This window comes from Pseudoliparis swirei, chromosome 5, assembly GCF_029220125.1.
Source record: "Pseudoliparis swirei isolate HS2019 ecotype Mariana Trench chromosome 5, NWPU_hadal_v1, whole genome shotgun sequence".
In the NCBI taxonomy this organism is placed as follows: Eukaryota; Metazoa; Chordata; class Actinopteri; order Perciformes; family Liparidae; genus Pseudoliparis; species Pseudoliparis swirei.
This window is the reverse complement of record NC_079392.1, coordinates 5,939,438-5,960,676: the sequence shown is the minus strand read 5'-3', so window position 1 is coordinate 5,960,676 and position 21,239 is coordinate 5,939,438. Positions and strand designations below refer to the sequence as shown.

General features: G+C 39.5%; 1 protein-coding gene across 1 annotated transcript in view; it reads right to left on the bottom strand.

Moving 5' to 3' along the window:
* LOC130194140 (contactin-associated protein-like 4) overlaps window positions 1–21,239 on the bottom strand; it is an 87,934-nt gene that overhangs the window by 46,066 nt on the left and 20,629 nt on the right. Inside the window, exons 3-6 of the mRNA XM_056415033.1 lie at window positions 17,332–17,479; window positions 14,140–14,343; window positions 2,450–2,625; window positions 1,653–1,814 (exon numbers count right to left, since the gene is read on the bottom strand). Coding sequence (XP_056271008.1) covers window positions 1,653–1,814; window positions 2,450–2,625; window positions 14,140–14,343; window positions 17,332–17,479 — 690 coding nt within the window. The remainder of the gene's footprint in view (window positions 1–1,652; window positions 1,815–2,449; window positions 2,626–14,139; window positions 14,344–17,331; window positions 17,480–21,239) is intronic.

The following is a 21,239-nucleotide window of genomic DNA, read 5'->3' as shown; positions in this document are numbered from 1 at the left end:
ACAGGGATGAAAGATATTGATGTAAAATACAAAATGAAGTATATATGTATATAAAATGAAACATATATGTATATATATACACACACAAGCAAATATAATACAATGACTGTGCAAAGTATACAAAGTCAAATATAAAATTAAATATATATGTATATATATATATACACAACATATATGCATACACAAATATAATACTAATGACTGCAGTGTAAAATGTAATTAAATATAGACAGAGTGTGCAAAGTGTGTGTATGTGTGTAGTGTCATTGAAATGTGTGAAGTGCAGATCAACATAGTGTAAATATGAATGTGTACAGTGATAATAATTATGTTATTATTACAGTTATTGCACTAGGATCTGGCAAGAGGTGATCTGTTATAGAGCCTAATAGCTAATGAGGAGTAGTCTTATATATGAGCCACACATTTTACATTGATTCCCATGATTATTATAAACTCATATGAAACACACCTTTGCGTGATGTCTATTACGCCAGGTTATCACTTTCCTCCCTGTTTCCTTCTCTCCTCCTCTTCATTTTCATTCTCTCCCTTCTTTCCACCCTGATTTATGTTATTAAGTCTCAAGTTTGCTTGCGTTGGTCTTTGTGAACCTGAACAATGCTCAGTGATGTCATCGGCGATGATAATGAAGGATGCTAGTGATGATGATGGCGGGAGTACAAATTAAAGGGATGATACAAATAATAAAAACAATGATGTTGACAATAATAATCGTAGTTGACCATAATAGTAATGACTGATGCAGAAAGGCACGGGTGATATATAAAAAGTTACAATATTATAACCCTAGTTCTATAAGCACAGACAGAGTCCTCTACTACACTAATACTGAGCACACATTTACCCATTGGTAGAGGCTCACACAAGCTCCGCCCTTAACTGAGTGGAGTGGGCGGAGCCATACAAATGCACAACCTGCCGCAACACAATATATATTGGTAGAGGCTCACACAAGCTCCACCCTTAACTGAGTAGAGTGGGCGGAGCCATATTAATGCACAACCTGCCGCAACACAATATAGGTAGAGACTCACACAAGCTCCGCCCTTAACTGGATAGAGTGGGCGGAGCCATATGAATGCACAACCTGCCGCAACACAATACATATTGGTAGAGACTCACACAAGCTCCGCCCTTAACTGGATAGAGTGGGCGGAGCCATATGAATGCACAACCTGCTGCAACACAATATAGGTAGAGACTCACACAAGCTCCACCCTTAACTGGATAGAGTGGGCGGAGCCATATGAATGCACAACCTGCCGCAACACAATATATATTGGTAGAGACTCACACAAGCTCCGCCCTTAACTTGGTAGAGTGGGCGGAGCCATATGAATGCACAACCTGCCGCAACACAATATATATTGGTAGAGACTCACACAAGCTCCGCCCTTAACTGGATAGAGTGGGCGGAGCCATATGAATGCACAACCTGCCGCAAGACAATATATATTGGTAGAGACTCACACAAGCTCCGCCCTTAACTGGATAGAGTGGGCGGAGCCATATGAATGCACAACCTGCCGCAACACAATATATCTCTCCAACCACACAGTTCCTGAGTGGCCTTTCTCTTCTTAAGAAGAACAAACTAGTTCCGAAGATGCAGCCACACGTTGACGTACCACCACGGAGGCCTGGTGGTGGTGGTGGTGGTGGTGATTGTTTTTCGCCAGGTGTATCAGGTTGAGGTCGTTGTAGAGCAGGTTTTCCATGCAGCCATGGAAGTTCCTGTGGGAGAGGACGGCTTTCTGCAGTCCATGGCTCTGGACAGCGCCCAGACTCAGCTGCAGAACAAAGACAACACACACAGAAAACTTATATACAGGGTTCAGCCACATTTTGAACAATGGATTTCCATGACTTTAAACCAAATTTCCAACATTTTGTGAAATCTCGGTGTATACTTGATAGTGGATTATCCCCGAGCTACTGTTGCTATGACCAACACTCGCAGCGGAAAATAAATAAAATGTGCCCGCTAATAATTTAAGTGTCTTTCTTTAAAAACATTCTAATTTTTTGAATATATATATGAATATAACACATTTCCATGACCTTTCCAAAACTTTTGTGATTTCATTTTGGTTTCAAGGATTTTTCCAGGCCTGGAAATAACCATATTGAAATTCCATGACTTTTCCAGGTTTTCCATGACCGTAAGAACCCTGTATATAATATACACCACCACCTGCAGGATTAAACAGTTTTGACAGTGGAAAAATATCCATAGACATATTCTCTTTATTCACAGACTCATATGCTCTCGTGTGTTCAGTATTGCAACCGACCTAAACTCAAGCTGCCCATTATATTCCATGAATAAAGGACACAACTACAAACTTTTTTTTAGCCAACTTTCAAGTTTTGGTATATACAACACATTCTAAACAGAGTATACCGCTTTACAAGCTTCTCTCACCTGGTGAACTTCCCAGTGGCTGAGCTCAACTGGGATGTGGACTTGATGAGTATTCTTATCCACGGTGAGGTTGAGGTGAGTGCTGAGCCTCTCCAGCTTTACGTGGTGCCAGTGCTGGTCGTCCAGCAGACTGCCCACGGAAACGAGGAGCTGTCGGCCGGAGGATGAACTCACACCTGCAGGGGAGGTGAGGATGTGAAAAACAAATCGATTGTGGCTGAGCAATGTCTTCAGCTGGTGCAGAAATCCTCGAATGTGCGATTCCTGCTGAGGAAATGGGATTTTCTTTCTTATTTACAACCCTAAAAAAAACCTTAGCGGTCCTTCGAATGCATTTCAACAGGCTTGAAGGAAACATTTTTCAAATGCTTCCTATTCATGGAAATGTATACAAATCTAAAGGAAGGTTATTCAACAAAAAGTCATTGAATCATTGCATATTCAGTTGAATATTTGCATGTTTCAAACAGGGAGCTGAGGTCCCTGAGGTCACCCTCTCTCATTAGAGAGCACGCATATCTGTATGCTGGCAGGGAGGAGGAGGAAGCACGATACACAATGAGACTGCAAAATGACAGTAAGATATCATTAACGACAGACCCGACCCCAGCAGGGCCACATTTGTGGATCCATCTCTCCATCCCCTCACATTTTGGGATAGAACAAAGGTTTCTTCTGACAGAAGGAGCAGGATACACCAAGTCATTCATTATGAAGGACATTTTATGAAGAGATGGATAGATTGATATTCATTTACTTCCATGTACCATTGGTTTGGACACCTTGTTTAAAGGCTGGGAGTCCATTTGAAGCTGATGGCAGCTTAATTTTTCTTTCATTTGCGTTGGACTGCTTTTTTTCCCTTCTGCATTGCAGTTTCAGGGGTCGTTGCCACCTCAGGCGATGACGTTACAATGCGCTCGCAGTAACTCAACACTTCCAGACACAAACACCGGCCCCCTGATCAATGTCCTCGTTTTGTGTGACCCCGCCTTCGATGGTTTTTACCCGTCTTTAAACTACATCATCACGAAGGTCATCACCTATACTACACCTGTATAACCGGTGCCACCCGGACAGAAACTCAACGCACATTTCGGTGCCTTGAGCCGATTGAAATTTACGATAGCCTATCATTTAACTTTGAGAGCGGAGGCAGGCGCCGTGTTTTTCTGTCAAAAAGTATTAAACCGAATCGCATGCAATTTGGTGGGATGATTTGGTAATTATCCGGGGACTTTGGGATCGATCGGGTCAAAGGTCAAGGTCAAGGTCATGAAAAGGTATGCGGCGAAGGTATGCCCTCTACCGAGTGCCCGTTCTAGTTAAGTATCGGTTCAGGCACCGGTATCATTTTAAAAGTACCGGTTTAGCACCGGTATCGGGAAAAAACACCCAAACGATACCCATCCCTTATCATCACACTCACAGACAATTTCGTCTAAGCGTCTAATAAAGCCGTGGACAACAACATAAGCAACACTTTGAACAAACAATTCATGTTAAGTATTGGAAACTCACACTTTTAAAGCAGCAGGAAACTCTGGATCGAGCCATGTGTATTGCCTGCTTCCAGTCTTTATCCAAGCTAAGATCAACCTGTATCCAGTTCCTTAATCACCGTGTTTACATGCATTCGATTCGAATAACTGGCTTAGTCGGACTGAAATCGAATTATCCGTTCCATGTAAACACCTTTGTTCGACTATGTGCGGTCCGACTACGATCCGATTAACACCCCTGGATAACTCGATCCGATCCGGTTGATAATTCGACTATCGCGGCATGTAACGGTGAATTGGATTAGGAACTGGACTTTGCATCTTTGCGCATGCTTGAGATCCCGCCGCCCTCCTCCCCCCTCCCTCCCATGTCGTGACCCGGAAGTCGAAAGAGTCGCAAAAGACGATAATGTCACTATTAACATCATGCAAGAACAGTAGAGGGATGTAGCTTCGCCTTGCTCTCTGTTCGCCATCTTTCTCGAAATGTTGATGTTGTTGTTGTTGGTTGTTGTTCGTAGTGGTGAAGAGGTCAAGCGGAAATGGCTGGATCACCACGAGTTGTAATGAAAACAGCGCCGCCTATCGTATCGGATATGACATGCTTTCAAAGGCCAATGATTCGAATTACTCACTGCCATGTATATTGGGATAACAGCAGATCCCCCAAAAGATAGCAGAGTCCGACTAAAGCAAGATTAGAATTATACCATCATGTAAACACACTGACTGTAACAGGTTCTTAGCTGCCACCTGTAGGCCCCCCCCCAGCACCAAAGGATGAGCACACTCCGTGATACATCACTATATCTTTTATTAGACGACAGACTGTGCCTCTGCTCTCCTCTCTCGAGCCTCCATCCCTCTTCCACCTCATATATAGGGCAGAGACACTCATCAGCTGATCCCCTGCGGCTGAGGCCAATTAGGCTCTTTCTCCGGCACCCGTTCCCTCAGCCACTCCCCCACACCCCTCTACAGCTGAGCCTAGCCACGCCCCAGCCACCACACTCACTTCATGCACAGACGTAAATGCTGATAACAGCATTTCCCAAAATGTCAAACTATTTCTTCAATGCCGTTTGATGAGGCGACGCATTGTGTGACAACTTGAATTCGTGGGCATAGAGATGGTGATCGATACGAGAAATCTGAGGTAAAACAATTATAAAAACACTTTTATTTCATGAAACTCTCGCCTCCTTCCAGTCTGAATTCTCCTCTCCCTTCCTCTCCTCACCTTCATGCCTACACTTGCCTTTTTGTCTTTTATGTCCAACTACAAAGGAGCACAACTTGATGTATCCACATTGCTAATATTGAATCTTCTGGTCTTCAACCCATGAAGTCTACGCCCAACACTTCTTTCCACTTTGCAGGAGTCCAGCGTTCCAGACATTTCCCTGAGGCAATATCACCTCATCACATTCTGTCCGCTACTCCATTAGGCCTCTTTGCTCGAGCTGTAAAACTGTTTATGAAGGACGACGGTGACACGTCTTATCAGGGGTGGCCGTCATAATTGTTTCGCCGTTTCAGCGACACGTATTGTGCCATTATTTGAAATACAGCTAGACTATGATAATAATGTATTTTCTCTAAACCGATTCTCAGCTCTGGTCACAGTTAGGGAGTGAATATATCACCATAAAACAAACTGTGTGTGTGTGTGTGTGGGGGGGGGGGGGGCACAGTTAAATTCATGGGGGGAATGTCACTTCTGTGTCAGCCCTCTGTCTCTTCAGTTCAATTCACATGGGCTTTATTTGGCATGCTGTTATGATTATAAAGAACATTTAGCCAAAGCATTTATATAAAACAGAGAAAAGATCAATAATACATAAAAACTAAAGGGACTGAAACTACTTTTTTATATAATGCAATGCTTGATAACATTTAAATAAATAAAAATAATACCTTTTTAATTCTCAAAAGGGGAAAGTAATTTCTTTTCTTTATTTAATCCTTCCTTAGTTATTATGGCAGTGGCTGCAGTGAAGCGCCTGGGGGTTCAGTGCCCTGCTCAAGGACACTGGACACTTCGACTTGCAAGAGCTGAGAGGGAACCTACAACCCCAGGGGGGTTGCAGCACAGCAGCTACTCCCCCACTGAGCTACAGCCGCCCCAGTACGTCTGTCTGTGGGCATATTTGTAAACCCTGTTTTTAAAGGTGCTATATATATAAAGTTATTATTATTATTATATTTAGTCACCGCTATAGCTTCACAACCGTGCATGTCCGTGTGTGTAGATGAGATCAAAATGGTTTTCCATTGTGATAGGTGTGATTCCATCGCAAGATGGTCTCTGGTTTTATTTCTGTTTGTTTCATATTATGTGAATTATAGAAAAAAATTAGGGCTGTCAATAGATTTAAACTAGTGCTGTGAAAAGTAACGCGTTAACTCAGTTAATTAAATTACAGGTGTAACTTTTTTTTTTTTTTAACGCATTTTTTACGCATTTTTTTTTAAACGCATTTAACTCTTCTTGGATCTCTTGCCTGTCTTGAGAGCCCTGTAAATGTATATATGTGATTAGTCATGATTAATCCACAGAAACCTGGGATTAACCTGATTAAAAATGTTAATTGTTTCACAGCCCTAATTTAAACAAATTAACTAATTAATCGCACATTTTGAAATTCATTAATCACGAATAATCGTGATTAAACGTTTTTTTCTTCTAAAGACTAAATCTTATAAATGAACGAGTAATCACTTCATTTGAATTTAAAATAAATAAAAAAAGGCAAATGGTTATCAGCAAGTCGGTGTAGAATGTGTCGACTTACAAAGAGTTTAAAACACTGATGATGTAATCACAACGTCCCTGGTTTGAGTCATGGACCTTTGTTGCATGTCATCCCTCCTCTCTTCTCTCATTGTCTGTCACCTCTACGATCTTTTATCAAAAATAAAAGCAAACATGTCCAATAACAAAAATGCCACCATCTTCAGAGGCAAATCCTTTACATTTCCCTGACTATGCAGCTGTGTGTGTCGCTGATACCTTTTGATTGTTGCTGCTGCACACAGAATAAATCAACAGTAAGCAACTTATTATACACAACGGGGGGAGTGTATTACAGAAAGAGTCCCATGGCTATTTTAGCAATTTCAGGCTCCTCTGAAAATACAGAAGCTTCCCCCTGAAACTCGTACCAGGCTGTTAACTACAGAAACTCCTGGAGGCTCAACTGTAAATCACCATGAAAAATAAGTGTTTTTTACTCCAGAGCAAGCCAATGCAACGGTAATCACCACGATTCATCGCCTGATATTTTCTCAACTGGAGCACTTGGTAGATGGAGATTCATCTAAAGCGTTTAGGGGAAATGTGACGTGATCGTGCACGATCTTTCATAACTGTGAAAATCTGCGTGATTCAGGACACAGCCGGCATCCAGAAACCAACAACAACATGTCTGGATGCAGAGAAAAGACAGGCTTTCGCTTAGCATGCAACATCGGCCTGCCGCCATAATTTAGTCGGCGATACACAACACCGCTCGTCCGCGACGCACTGGAGCAGGACACGCCGGGCCTCGGTGTGTATTCACTGTGGTGGACTACAGCTTCCCAGGTAAGACAGTTCAGGAGTGAACTGAATTATGAAGCAGTTTGCTACATCGGTACGGGGTCAGATCAGTCTCAATAATTGAAAATGCACACAGAGACTCACAAATGCACACGGAACAATTCACAAATATATAACAATGCACACATGCATTTGGATCGTGGAGTATGCCTACTACCATGGCCCTGTTGATGCTCCGCCCACTCCTCTCTACCTCCATCTGTCTGATGGATCACGGAGGTCTGGATGCCTACTACCAACTATGCCATGGCCCTGTTGATGCTCCGCCCACTCCTCCTCTCTACCTCCATCTGTCTCATGGATCACAGAGGTCTGGATCGTGGTCCATGCCTACTACCAACTACTCATACACTCTGTCATATTCATTGAATGTGTTGTAACTCTGTAATGATTCCTTCTGGTCACATGACATGTATTCTTCTGTCCATCCTGGAGAGGGATCCTCCTCTGTTGCTCTCCTGAAGGTTTCTTTCACTTTTTTCCCTGTGAAAGGGTTGTTTGGGAGTTTTTCCTGATCCAGTGTGAGGTCAAAGGTCAGGGATGTCTATGTGTACAGATTGTAAAGCCCTCTGAGGCAAATGTGTAATTCGTGAGAATGGGCTCTACAAAATAAACTGAATTGAATTGAATACATTTTCAATGTGGATTTGTACGTATTTATTTGCGGATCGCTCCACATTTGTGTGGGTTTTTGAGACTCCCCTGCCGTGGCTCGATTCGCTAAGGCAGATTTTCTTTCTCCAACATGGACCTATCTGTAGCCAATCAGATGTCGCCCTCATTTTCAACCAATCACATGAGAGCAAACGGACATTTTGATAAATGTACAGCGGAGAAGATTTGAGATGGTTTTGTGTCGCGGACATAAATTGTTATGAGCCAAACAATTCATTGTCAACTGCTTGGACAGCCACAGGCAAGAGAGAGAGAGAGAGAGAGACTCCCAGAAGTGCTGCCTCTAATGCCTTCTTGGAGGCTCCAATCAGAGAGATGGCCTTACCATTGCACTGTTGTATGCATCTGTTTGTTATACTGCACAACAGTATTGTGGTACAATTTTATCATCTATAATTTATGCTAATGGTAGTTACACAGTGTTTGACAAGAGCACATCTGCTCTCGCCGAGCTCTTTATGTTTGTGTTTATAAGCCACCCGTATATCCCCGATGCCCAACGCTAGCCATCGTTAGCAATCTTGAGCTATTCCGCCTCTCAGACAGCTTGTTAATCTCATAAAGCGACACGCATTGCAACGAGAGGAGGCCCGGCACAACGACACGGTCCGGCCGCCAAATGGGAGGGATGAGGAATGAAGAGCACCGGAGAATATAGCCCCACACTCTGGAGCTCAGGGCAAATCTTCTTTTTTTTATTTTTTATCTTCGCAACCCTAGTTTTTAAGCGTCTCATCTCTTCTCTTGAGCCAAGAGCTGAGCTGGGGGGGGGAGGGGGGGGGGCGTGATGTGGCTCACGGTGGATGCTCCAAGCAATTGATCTAAATTACACTGTCTGCAGTCTGCAAACGCCACGGAGAGAAGAGAGTGTGAGCGAAGGGAGGGAGGGGATTTGTGAAAGAGAGGAAGGAGAGAAAGACAAAGAGCATGCAATTGAAAAGGCAAATAATCACCTCTGAGGAAAAAAAATGTTGCAGGGGCAGAATTTGCACACATCATAAATAACAATGGAGAGTGAGGAAACTCAGGGAAAAAGTGAAAAAAGAAAGGAGGGCAGCCAGGCAGACATGAAAACAACAAGAGGCAGAACGTGAAGCATGCAAAGACAATGCTGGGATGGATTTGTTTTGTCTTCTATTTCAGCATTGACTATATATCACTGGCTTATCATAGCTCAATATAATCGCTTCTCCAATACATAAAATGAACGCTGTTTAGATTGGTTTGTTGACGATCACTTCAGGTCCAGCAGGGACCGATGTGACGGGCATCGGTCAGAGAAATGATGTCAGACAGATTTTTATTGACACTACTGGTGACGCATGTTCATATACAATCCAGCATGTCTCTAGAGTAAAAAAGGCACAACAATTATTAAATCTACCACTGCAGAGAAAAATGCTGCAATATATATACATATAAATATATAATATATATATAAATATATATAATATATATATATATAAATATATAATATATATATATATATATATATACACTACCATTCAAAAGTTTGGGGTCACTTAGAAATGTCTTTATTTTTCAAAGAAAAGCACTGTTTTTTCAATAAAGATAACATTAATCAAAAATACACTCTAAACATTGTTAATGTGGTAAATGACTATTCTAGGTGGAAACGTCTGGTTTCTAATGAAATATCTCCATAGGTGTATAGAGGCCCATTTCCATCAACGATCACTCCAGTGTTCTAATGGTACATTGTGTTTGCTAATCGCCTTAGAAGACTAATGTCTGATTAGAAAACCCTTGTGCAATTATGTTAGCACAGCTGAAAACAGTTATGCTGGTGATATAAGCTATACAACTGGCCTTCCTTTGAGCTTGAAGTTTGAAGAACAAAATTAATACTTCAAATATTAATCATTATTTCTAACCTTGTCAATGTCTTGACTATATTTTCTATTCAATTTTCAATTCATTTGATGAATAAAAGTGAGTTTTCATGGAAGACACGAAATTGTCTGGATGACCCCAAACTTTTGAACGGTAGTGTATATATATATATATAAATATATAAATATATAAATATATAATATATATAAATATATATTTTATATATATAAAGTGTGTGATTGTTTGAGAAACAACACCATGAAGGGATAGAGCAGCATCCAGATAAGTTAGCATGACATTTTAGTTTGAACAGATGTTAAAATGCAGTGTGACCTGCAACGTTGATGGACTGCAGGCGGCTCCGACAGGAGGAGGTGGGCAGCGTGAAGGAAATGAGTTGAGAACAGTTTTTCTGGGGCTCGTTCTTTCAAGCTTGACAAAAATCCCCGAATGAGAAACTCTGGGGATCAACTGAAAATGAACTCGTTCAACAAAAATAAAAAAAGGAAACTTGCTAACGGTCCTTTACAATTGTCCCTCTTCATACTTCTGTTTCGGGAGGGAAAAAAGGACATCTTGAGTTGGTTGCTGACTTGTTACTGTTGTATCAAAAGAGCATGAAGAATCGGCTCTGGGAGCCTGGAAGTGACACAAACTCATCAAAGAGAAGCCAAAGACAAATTTCCACTGAGGTGGAATAAGAGTAAATATGACATCCTCAAAAATCAATATATATATACAATGCAACTGTTGTAGTTACTTGAACATACTTACGGTAACTACAATTTTGAAAATGTCATTTTTTACTGTAATCTAAGTGGATCAACCTTTCCACTGCAGACAATTATTCCAACTGCATGCCATGCTAACATGAACATTAAGATCTTAGTCACTGACCACTGTAACATCGCGGTCTGCGCCCCTGAAGGGACCAGCATCTCATGTAATTTCCCATTTCCTGTCAAATCTAAAAAGCCATAAAATGACCAAAAAAAACTAAATAAAACTTGAAAGGAAGCAGCTACAGAGCACTTTAAATGGGCCTTCTCCAGACATTGAAGATAGAGGTCAATATGCTATCTTCACAGGTCATGTGAAGACATTACAGCTAAATTACCAGGAACAATTCTCCCAGGTCCCCCCAAAAAAGTCCTTCCTTGCCACTGAACACAATTTTTCAAATCTTTCCACATTTCCACATGGTGAAATGAGCCAGAGGTTTGGAGGGCATTCTAGAGCCCAGTAGTAATGGTGTTCACGCTGTTTGACCTATCATTAGGCCCATGCCGTGTTTAACAGATTGTGCCTTCATACATCTACCATCTTCTGATGTGGCGACCTTGTGATTGACAGGTCATTAACGCAGGGTGGGCCGGTCTGGGAGTTACTCCTATTTTTTTGTCTTCCAACTTTAACCCTTTGACATTGTGTTTTAAGTTCATGAAGGTTAACTGTAACATTTTGCTACCCTAAAATTCAGCGTTCGGTTGTACGTCACTCCATGGTCTCAAATTACTTCTGGTTGCAGGAAAAAAAAACATTGTCCTCAAACCCATAGAGGAAGTCATGGGGACTACGTCCACTTTTTATATCCAGTCTAAGTCGTGTATCAGACTTGAAAACATGTGAACCAATCTTATCCAAAGTTAACGTAATTAAGTGTAAATATTGTTAGAAACCATGAACTCAAAAGTAGAAAGTATGGTTGGTGGTAGAGTCCTCCAGCATCCAGATAACATGGTTGATGAGAGGTCTGCCATATGGAGATATTACGAATTTGATTGTAGTATAGCAAAAGTATACTTTTTTATATTTGTAAAATACTCAAAATATATTAAAAATATACTTCAAATACAATAAAAATATGATTTAAGTGAACTATCGGCATGTATATTTGTAAAACACTTTAAATAGATTTAAAATATATTTAAAATACAATAAAAATATAATTAAAGTGACATATGGGCATGTATATTAGCACATACACATTCATCTACTTAATTGTTTAAGTATACTTTAAGTTGTTCCAATTTAGCAAAAAATATATACTAAATACACCTTTAATAGTACTTAAATGCTATTTATATCTCCTTAAAAAACGTGTTGTTTCAAAATAACTCACTTTAAGTACACTTATGATTAATAGGGCTTCAAGTGTACTCAAGTATGCTATGATTAAATATATTTAGCATGTTTATTTTTCAACTGGGATAGCGCTGGAAGAGGCAGTTATTCAGACGTAGCCGGTGAAATTCACCGAGCTGTGCGAGTCTAAGATATTTATATATATTTTATTAATGTCATGACCCAAAACACGAGGGCGTTAGAAGTTCTGACATTTTTGGGGATGTCCACACCAAGTATAAAGCAGAAATAGTGAATAATACTTCCGTGGTGGATGAAGGAAATGATAACTGTTTCCACTGAGATAAGCCACGCCCCCTCGCCGGCGCATCTAGCGCGAATGAAGCGAATGACGCGAATAAACCACAAATAATCCGGCGAGTGAACTCAGGGAGTAAAGCGTTGCTTTCGGTGTTACGCACAGCAGCTTTAACCTTGTTTACACCAACACAAACACACATCGCCTCCCATTGGCTCCTCAGTGCTTCATGCGGCGCAGTCTGGGCCCACGTAGCACGCTGCGCTAACACACTGTGCTCCTCAAAGGGCATTTTTAACACATGGAGCCAACATATCCATCATAGATTAAAAAAGCAAATATGAAAGCAGACCGTCCGACTGAAAGCTAATCAGAGCGAGGACGAGAGAGAGAGAGAGAGAGACGGACGATCGAGGGGGAAATAATATGTTTTCGACCTACACATGGCGGTGTCCTCCAACACAGTCATTGAACTGCAACGACATGCCTGCAATGACGCCACGACCAATTCCCCAAGTTTATTCTGATTAGTTTTCTCAAATATATTGCTTGCGACACATGGAAAAACAAGTAAACACTGTACCGAATTAATAAGCATAAGCGGAGAGAAGCGTAATGCCCCCGAGTTTTCTCAAAATTGGATCAGTGGTATCTTAGAAATCACATCTGACAAACACACAAGCATCCGGCAGATGGACGGAGACCAACTTGAAGCTCCCTCAATTTAATTTCTGTGAAAAGAAAAAAAAATGGTTTCGTTTGTAGCAAGCGCACGCAAAAATGACAGCAATATATCGTTTAGTGCAAACTGCCAATTATTAAATACATGAGTTCTTGATTTGTTTGGTGCAGTCGTTCAGAGTGAAAGTTAACATGCTGCTCGTATATCACTGCACATTTTATTTTTTAAATATTATTTGCTATATCTTGGTATTTATTTCCATTTCCTATATGGAAATATATATATATATATATATAGTGTATTATTACTGAATACTCTATGTTTGACACACTATATACAGGACTGTCTCAGAAAATTAGAATATTGTGATAAAGTTCTTTATTTATTCTTTTAATATTGCTGATTGAAAACTCTAAAATCCTATCTCATAAAATTTGAATATTTCCTCAGACCAAGTTAAAAAAAAGATTTATAACAGCAAAACAAAATCAAACATTTGAAAATGTGTTTCCAGGTGTTTCGAGTTAATTAGACGATTCAAGTGATTTGTTTAATACCCTACTAGTATACTTTTTCATGATATTCTAATATTTAGAAATAGGATATTTGAAGTTTTCTAAAGCTGTAAGCCATAATCAGCAATATTAAAAGAATAAAAGGCTTGCAATATTTCAGTTGATTTGTAATGAATATTCTAATTTTCTGAGACAGTCCTGTATAATACATTATAAACATTACTTTTTTTACAATGAGTTTATTATTCATACCTGACTTATATATGAGTGTTTGTAGTACACACATCTTGCACAACTGGATTTATTATTGCGTGAATGTTTGCACAATGCTCTTATACAGCATAGGTTCATTTTCCATTGCTTTTCAGTGTGTCTCTGTTATCCTTAATTTCTTTATTTGTTACATAATGTCCTTTAACAAGCTCTTAATCGGTTTCATGTGCCTTATCTTATCTTATTGGAAGAGTCATGTAGATACCTTGTTGGTGGTAGAGCAGCAGCCGGCCCTTCTCCAGCTCCAGCGTGAGGCTGTGACCTCGGTTCCCCTCAGCGTGAAGCAGCGTCCCACAATTCTTCAGGGTTTTAAACTTCAGAGAGATCGTCTCCATCGGCGTCCAGCCGGGACGAGCGCCGCGCCGGAAGACCAGACTGCTGCTGCCATCGAAGCTGGCCACGTCAGACGCTACGGAACCAAAGCGTACCGGAGGAGGAGCATTAGAACACAAACTAAAGCATTACTTATTTAGTTGTACAAGTGTGTTTGAAGTTTTTATTTGTTAATTACCTTCGCATTGAAAATGCGGAAGGTAATGTTTTGATCGCCGTGTATTTGGATGCGTGCGTGCGTGTTATTCGCATAAGTCAAAAAGTATTAAACCGAATTGCATGAAATTTGGTGGGATGATTGGTTATTATCCGGGGAACATTTGATTAGATTTTGGGATCGATCGGGTCAAAGGTTAATGTCAAGGTCATGAAAAAGGTAAACATCTTCTTGAATCGCATGAAATTTGGTGGGATGATTGGTTGTTATTCGGGGACCATTTGATTAGATTGTGGGATCGATCGGGTCAAAGGTCAAGGTCATGAAAAAGGTCAACATCTTCTTTCTACCATAGCGCGGTCAATTTGTATCCAATTGGCATGCAACTAATGCCAAAATGTTCATAATTCAATGCCCAATCTTGTGATATGCGAAGGTATGCGCTCTACCGAGTGCCCGTTCTAGTTTGTAAATGCATCCAATTGCAGGCTGATTCCCATCGTCTGTCTACAGCCCGAATGTACAAGCTGAGTGTCCCAGAGGAAAAGGTCGCGCCAAAGTGCAGTAGTAATAAACTACAATCAATTATAGTCTATAGTTGACAGTACACAACAGTTCGGTAATAAAGTTAATAATGGATAAAAAAGAATTGCATATATAAAAAAGAAACAACAGAAAATATCACAGTGTAAGGAAGACATGTCACGTTCATCATATTGCACACAGATATATTGCACATAAGGGCATTCATTAATTTGCACATTTACGGTTTCATTCATTCATATAACATTAATACATCACATATCCACGACAGTATCTACTGCTAACCCAGGTTAAACTATCTATGTGCACAAGTTTGGGTGGAGAACAGCCATCCCTTCATGTGCTGAAGGTTGGGCAGACCCTAACAGAGGATGGTATATGGTGTTGTGTGCAGTTTGCTAGTAGTACAACTATTTAGCATGTGTAGCTATAACTACACAACCCCCCCCCCCCCCCCCCCCCTTGTGCCATTAATAAGCTTTTAGTTTGAAAAGAGTATCTATGGACTCCCCCACTAGAGGTTTGAGTTTGAACAATCTTGGACTAAAAACTGACTTTATATGAACCAACATGTGTCGTTTATGAGGTTAATGTGAGAAAAAAAACTCAAGCTATGTTGTAACTTAGAGCAGTGGCAGCTGGTGGACTTTTTTTTGTTGGTAGGGCCAATAACATTTATTACAACACTGACATAATAAGTTACATCATATTCATACAATTCAGTTTATTTATATATTTATATATATATATATATATATATATATTTATATATATATATATATATGTATCTCTGAAGATAAATATATAGAAACTAAAAAACATGTGTGCATTTGTGGATACATAAATATTACTGCAAACAATACAACAGGAACAATTTTGATATTCAATTCGTGGATATTTTTGCCCTGAGATGCTTGAATCGCTTGTATTTAACGTGGTCACTGTGAACCTAAAGCAACCACAGCTCATCATGTATGGGGCACGATTGTATTTGTATTGTGTTCAGGTATTGATTTCCTCTCTGAATGAACTACTGAGCAAGAAAGCCAATGGCCTCTTAATGTACAAAGGCTTCACACACTGTAATTAAACCTCGGTCTATAGTGTCCGCTACTGATGATACATCAGCAACACGTGTTACTGTTGTGAAATCAGAATGTATGTGAGATTAAAAACAATGTGTTATCAGAATCATCAGCGATATTCTCAAAGCTCAAAGCTCCAATTAGAAAATAATATTCTGTTTACAGCTAAACAAGTTAAGAATAAAGCACACTGGTGACTTTTTGTGCTGTTTATTCTCTAGATTATTTGATTTCTTCACAGTCAAATGTTTATTTGTCCCACCTTTTGTCATAACTCTCATTCTAAGATGTGACAAGTAACAACTGGAGCCTATTTGAACCAAAAAGTAATCTGTCTTTGTGCCAGGAAACAAACTCAATTTCCTGTCAAATCCAACCTGCAGCACCGACTTCTCTACGTTTGTTTATGGGAAAGAAAAAAACCCGAATGCCTCAATAATTATTATTATTTGTCATCTGGTTACATGCAGCATCTTAGTATGGAGGACTTAAAATGTCTTAAGTATGAATAAATAAATACATGCATGAATAAATGTAGGAATAAATAAATAAATGCTTGAATAAATGTATAAATAAATAAATAACCAATAAGTAACCATTATTTATTAATTCCTGGATTTATCTATTCATACATTTATTTAAGCATTTATATATATATTTTTCCGAATCATGCATTTATTTATTTATATTTAAGACATTTTAAGTCCTCCATATCTTAGATCTATGTCACTAATTGCCTAAATGTTCAAAAACCATGATTTTTATTTTTTACATTTTTCTTTGATATTATTATATATCTGTACACTTAGTTCAATTACACATACTATCATTGTAACACCCTGTTAATGTTGTGTCTAACACCATGTTCATTGTGTGTGTGTCTCCCCCGTGTCCTTTGATTGTTTCATTCCCTGCACCAGCCCTCAGCCACTCTTGTCTCGTTAGTCTCTAATGCCGTACACCTGTTCCCCTTCGATATGCTGTGCCTGTCTTTCCCTCGTATCCTGTCGGATTGTTGTCTTCTTTAGTCTCCTTGTTCCTGTCTGGATTATTGTATTTGTACCTAGTGCTGTGTTTAACCTTTTGCCTCAGTAAAGAGTGAGTTTTAGTTTATATTTAAACCTGGAGTATTGCTTCTTTTCTCTGCACCTGAGCCTCACCCCGTGACAATAATGACAGTCAAAAACTGCAAGAAAGATATACATCACTTCATGTTTATATCTTCAGTTGAATCGAGCTCCCAGAAGCCAAAGAAGTAAAATAAAGATATCGAACTTACTATAACGACATCCGTATATCTCCAGTCTGAGTCCAGTCCTCCCAGTTGGGTTCCAGTCCAGAGGAATCAGGCGGAGGTAGCGAGCTATCACCGGCTGTTTAAGCTTGTACTGGACCACAGTGTCTGCATTACTGTTACCTGGGAAAGCCTAAAAACAACAGAACATTATTATTATAGGGACCATGTAGTTAAAACATAAATATCACCATTTGATGCACTGGACCAGATTGTAGCTACACAGATAATTTGCATCTGTAGTTTCTTGACAGACCATCACATACAGTACAGGATAAGACACACTACAACATTATAAGGTCAGAATAACACGTGTACGTGTGCCTCGATGTTCCATTCGGTTTGTTTTGTTTCATCCAACCATCCATATTTTACTGGTTGCAGAAGCTTTAAAGACCAGGGGAACGTCTTCGATTTTAAGATTGCGCAACCATTCCTCGAGGATAATATCTACAATCTTGTAACTTTCATTTCGAAAAAAGTGTAGTTGCCATTTGTCCAATAAATCAAAAACAAACATAAATCAAATTGCCACTGATGCACTGTGAGTTTGTAGTTTACGCAGCCAAAAGAAAGCGTTTGTCCATTCAGGATTCTATTTTTCTTGATAATTTATTCAACTAAACAAACGAACTAAACAACAAAGGAACTCCTCACGCTGCCTCTCCTGTGCTGGTAAAAAAACAACAACATAGGCCTACCCAGATGCATGCTGGTCCTGTACCTGCCTACTCCTACATATAACCACAGGTGCCCACAGTGTTACCCAAATAGTGAGCAAATGAACAATAAAAAGACTAAATATATCTAAACAACAACGAATTAAACTAATAATTATCACAAGAAAAAGCTATTCTAATATATGAAAATATAACATAAATAAGCAAACAACCTGAATGATTAAACAATACTACTTGTCAATAAAATAACTAAATACGAATAACAAATAAATAGCTCCAACACAAAGTAAGATATGTAAAATAAAAACATGAATAGTGAAACAAATCCTACAAAAGAACTCCTCAGGCTGCCTCTCCTGTGCCTGTATGAAAAAAAACCATAGGCCTATATCCAGGTGCATGTTGGTCCTGTACCTGCCTACTCCTACATGTAACCACAGGTGCCAACAGTGTTACCCAATCAGTGAGCAAATGAACAATCAAAAGACTAAATATATCTAAACAACAACAACAACTAATAAAACTAAACAAAAAACTATCACCAGAAAAAACAAATCTAATATATCAAAAAATATAACCTAAATAAGCAAACAACCTGAATGATTAAATAATAACACTTTCGAATAAAAAAAATCAAATAAATAGCTCCAACAAAAAATATGATATATTATAAACATGTTAGCAGTGAAATAATCCTACAAAGAAAGACATGCACTCGTTCCCGAGCGCAAAGACCCTCTCAAACCTCCGAAATCCCGAGACGGTCTTTCTGCGTTTCTTTTCTTCTACCTTCCAGCTCACAGGCCATTGATCCTAACTGCTGATGTCTGTCGCTCGCCGTGTCCAGTGATCGATAAGTGTGGGGCCGGTTCTGTCTCCGCACCGAGCTGCTCCTCACAGACTGATGGGCTCTATCTTCTCAATCAGCCGCCTGTGGGAATCCAGGAGGATTCTCAGCTTGACAGGTACACAGCTCTCACTCTGTGTGTGTGTGGGGGGGGGGGGGCAAGCTGTTTTGATTTGTGGACCAGACGCTGGGACAAGTAACGATTCACAAACCATGTTTCTACACCAGATCCTATGCGCCGTAGAAAAGAAAAGTTCTATCAAAATAACGACACATTACATTACATTTCATGTCATTTAGATCAGCGGCCCCCAACCCCCGGGGGCTCGGTTGGTACCGGGCCGCGGAGGAAAAGTGTAAGGTAGACAGTTGTATAGTAATGTGAGGTAATGTGTAACTTATTTTTAAAAAATGTTTAAAAGGTGAGTGTTATTTATAAGCCTTATTCTAGTTTATGTAAACATATCTAACATAGTTTATCCGTCCCAGTTGTTAACCAACTCACGCATTGGTGAGGGAAAAAAAGAAGAAGCTGCATGTGTGGTTGTGTGTGTGTGTGTGGGCTCTTCTGGTGTCTGTCCTCCCTGCTTGAGAGTGTGTGTGTGTGTGTGTGTGTGTGTGTGTGTGTGTGTGTGTGTGTGTGTGTGTGTGCGCGTGTGTGTGTGCACTGATGTGGCTCTCTGAGTGAAATTGCGTAATTGTAATCTCATTGCCGTCTTCAGGGTTCTGAAGGGCCGAGCCGACTGGACAGCCGAGCGACTATAAGCTCAACAAACAGCTCCGTTTCCCGCTTAGGAGGCTTAATAGATCTCATTTACTTGCCTTTTCATTTTTTTCCCTGTATGAATAGCCTCTGACAAGTCATTCGTCAGTCAAGGAGAGAGCGAAAGGTAGAGCATGAGAGGAGGAGGAGGAGGAGGGGTCAGGTGTAGAAGCTCTGCAGTATTACCACATTGTAGAAATACTCCAGCAAGTTAAAAACCTGTATAAAATAAAAAATTGTTCCTCAAATAAAAGTACATTCATATTATAGGCAAATAACGAGCTGATGATGATGTCACCTCGCAGAAGCTTAGTGTGAGGAAAGCACGTGATACGATGAAGCTGATTAAATATACACTCATTCGGCCACAGTGACATGTGAACATTTCTTTTGATGGAAATGCAATTAAGACATGACGTTTCCATTATGGAGACGCACCTGCAGGAGCTTTGAAGATCTGTAGTGGGGAGCTAACGGAAAATACACAATGCAGCAAAAATGTACTAAATTATTGCTGCACTATGCACCAGAAATGTATCAGAGTAGAAGTCTTCAGACTTCTACTCTGATACATGAAGTAGAAATACTCTGGTAAAGTACAAGTAGTGTGTTACTATTTATTTTTTTTCTTTCTATTTTTTGGGAGTTTTTCCTGATTCCAATGTGAGGTCAAAGGTCAGATGTCCAATGTGTACAGATTGTAAAGCCCTCTGAGGCAAATTTGGAATTTGTGATATTGGGCTGTATACAATAAACTAAATTAAATTACAATTTACACATGAATGAATCCAATTTTTTATATGAACATCTTACAGATACATGGATGACGTGTGTCTTGTAGCGGTTAAAAAAGTAGTATAAAGTATAGCACCTCAAAATAAAATAACAAGAAGCGCACGCATATCACATATATGGGGGTATTGAATTATGAATATTTGGCATTAGTTGCATGCCAATGCCAAAGATGCTATGGTAAAAAAGAAAGTAAAAGAAGATTTTGACCTTTTGATGACCTTGACCCTGACGATCGGATCCCCCCGAAATCTCAAATGGTCCTCGGATAATAATAATCATCCCACCAATCACCAAATGCGATTTTAATACTTTTTTTTTTTTGACTTATACACAACAACACTCACGCAAACAAATACACGGCGAAATATAAATTTTCCGCATTTTCAATGCGAAGGTAAAAATATGCCTCAAAATGACAGTTTAGGTAAATTACCACCAGAGCAGAGGGAGAAATGTACTAAATTATTGCTGCACTATGCACCAGAAATGTATCAAAGTAGCATGAAATACAACGAGTAAAGTACAAGTACTGTGTAACTTGAGTACAGTAAATGTTTTAAGTTACTTTCAAGGAACTAAAGTGATACACTTTTACCAATACAATTTGTATTTACACATAAATGAATCCAATGTTTTATATGTACATCTTCACCTTAAAAGTAACGACTGACTATAGCTTACAGATAAATGGATGACGTGTGTCTTGTAGTGGTTAAAGAAGTAGTATAAAGTATAGCACCTCAAAATAAAATACAAAATATGCCTCAAAATTAGAGTTTAGGTAAATTATCAGAGCAAAGGGAGAAAA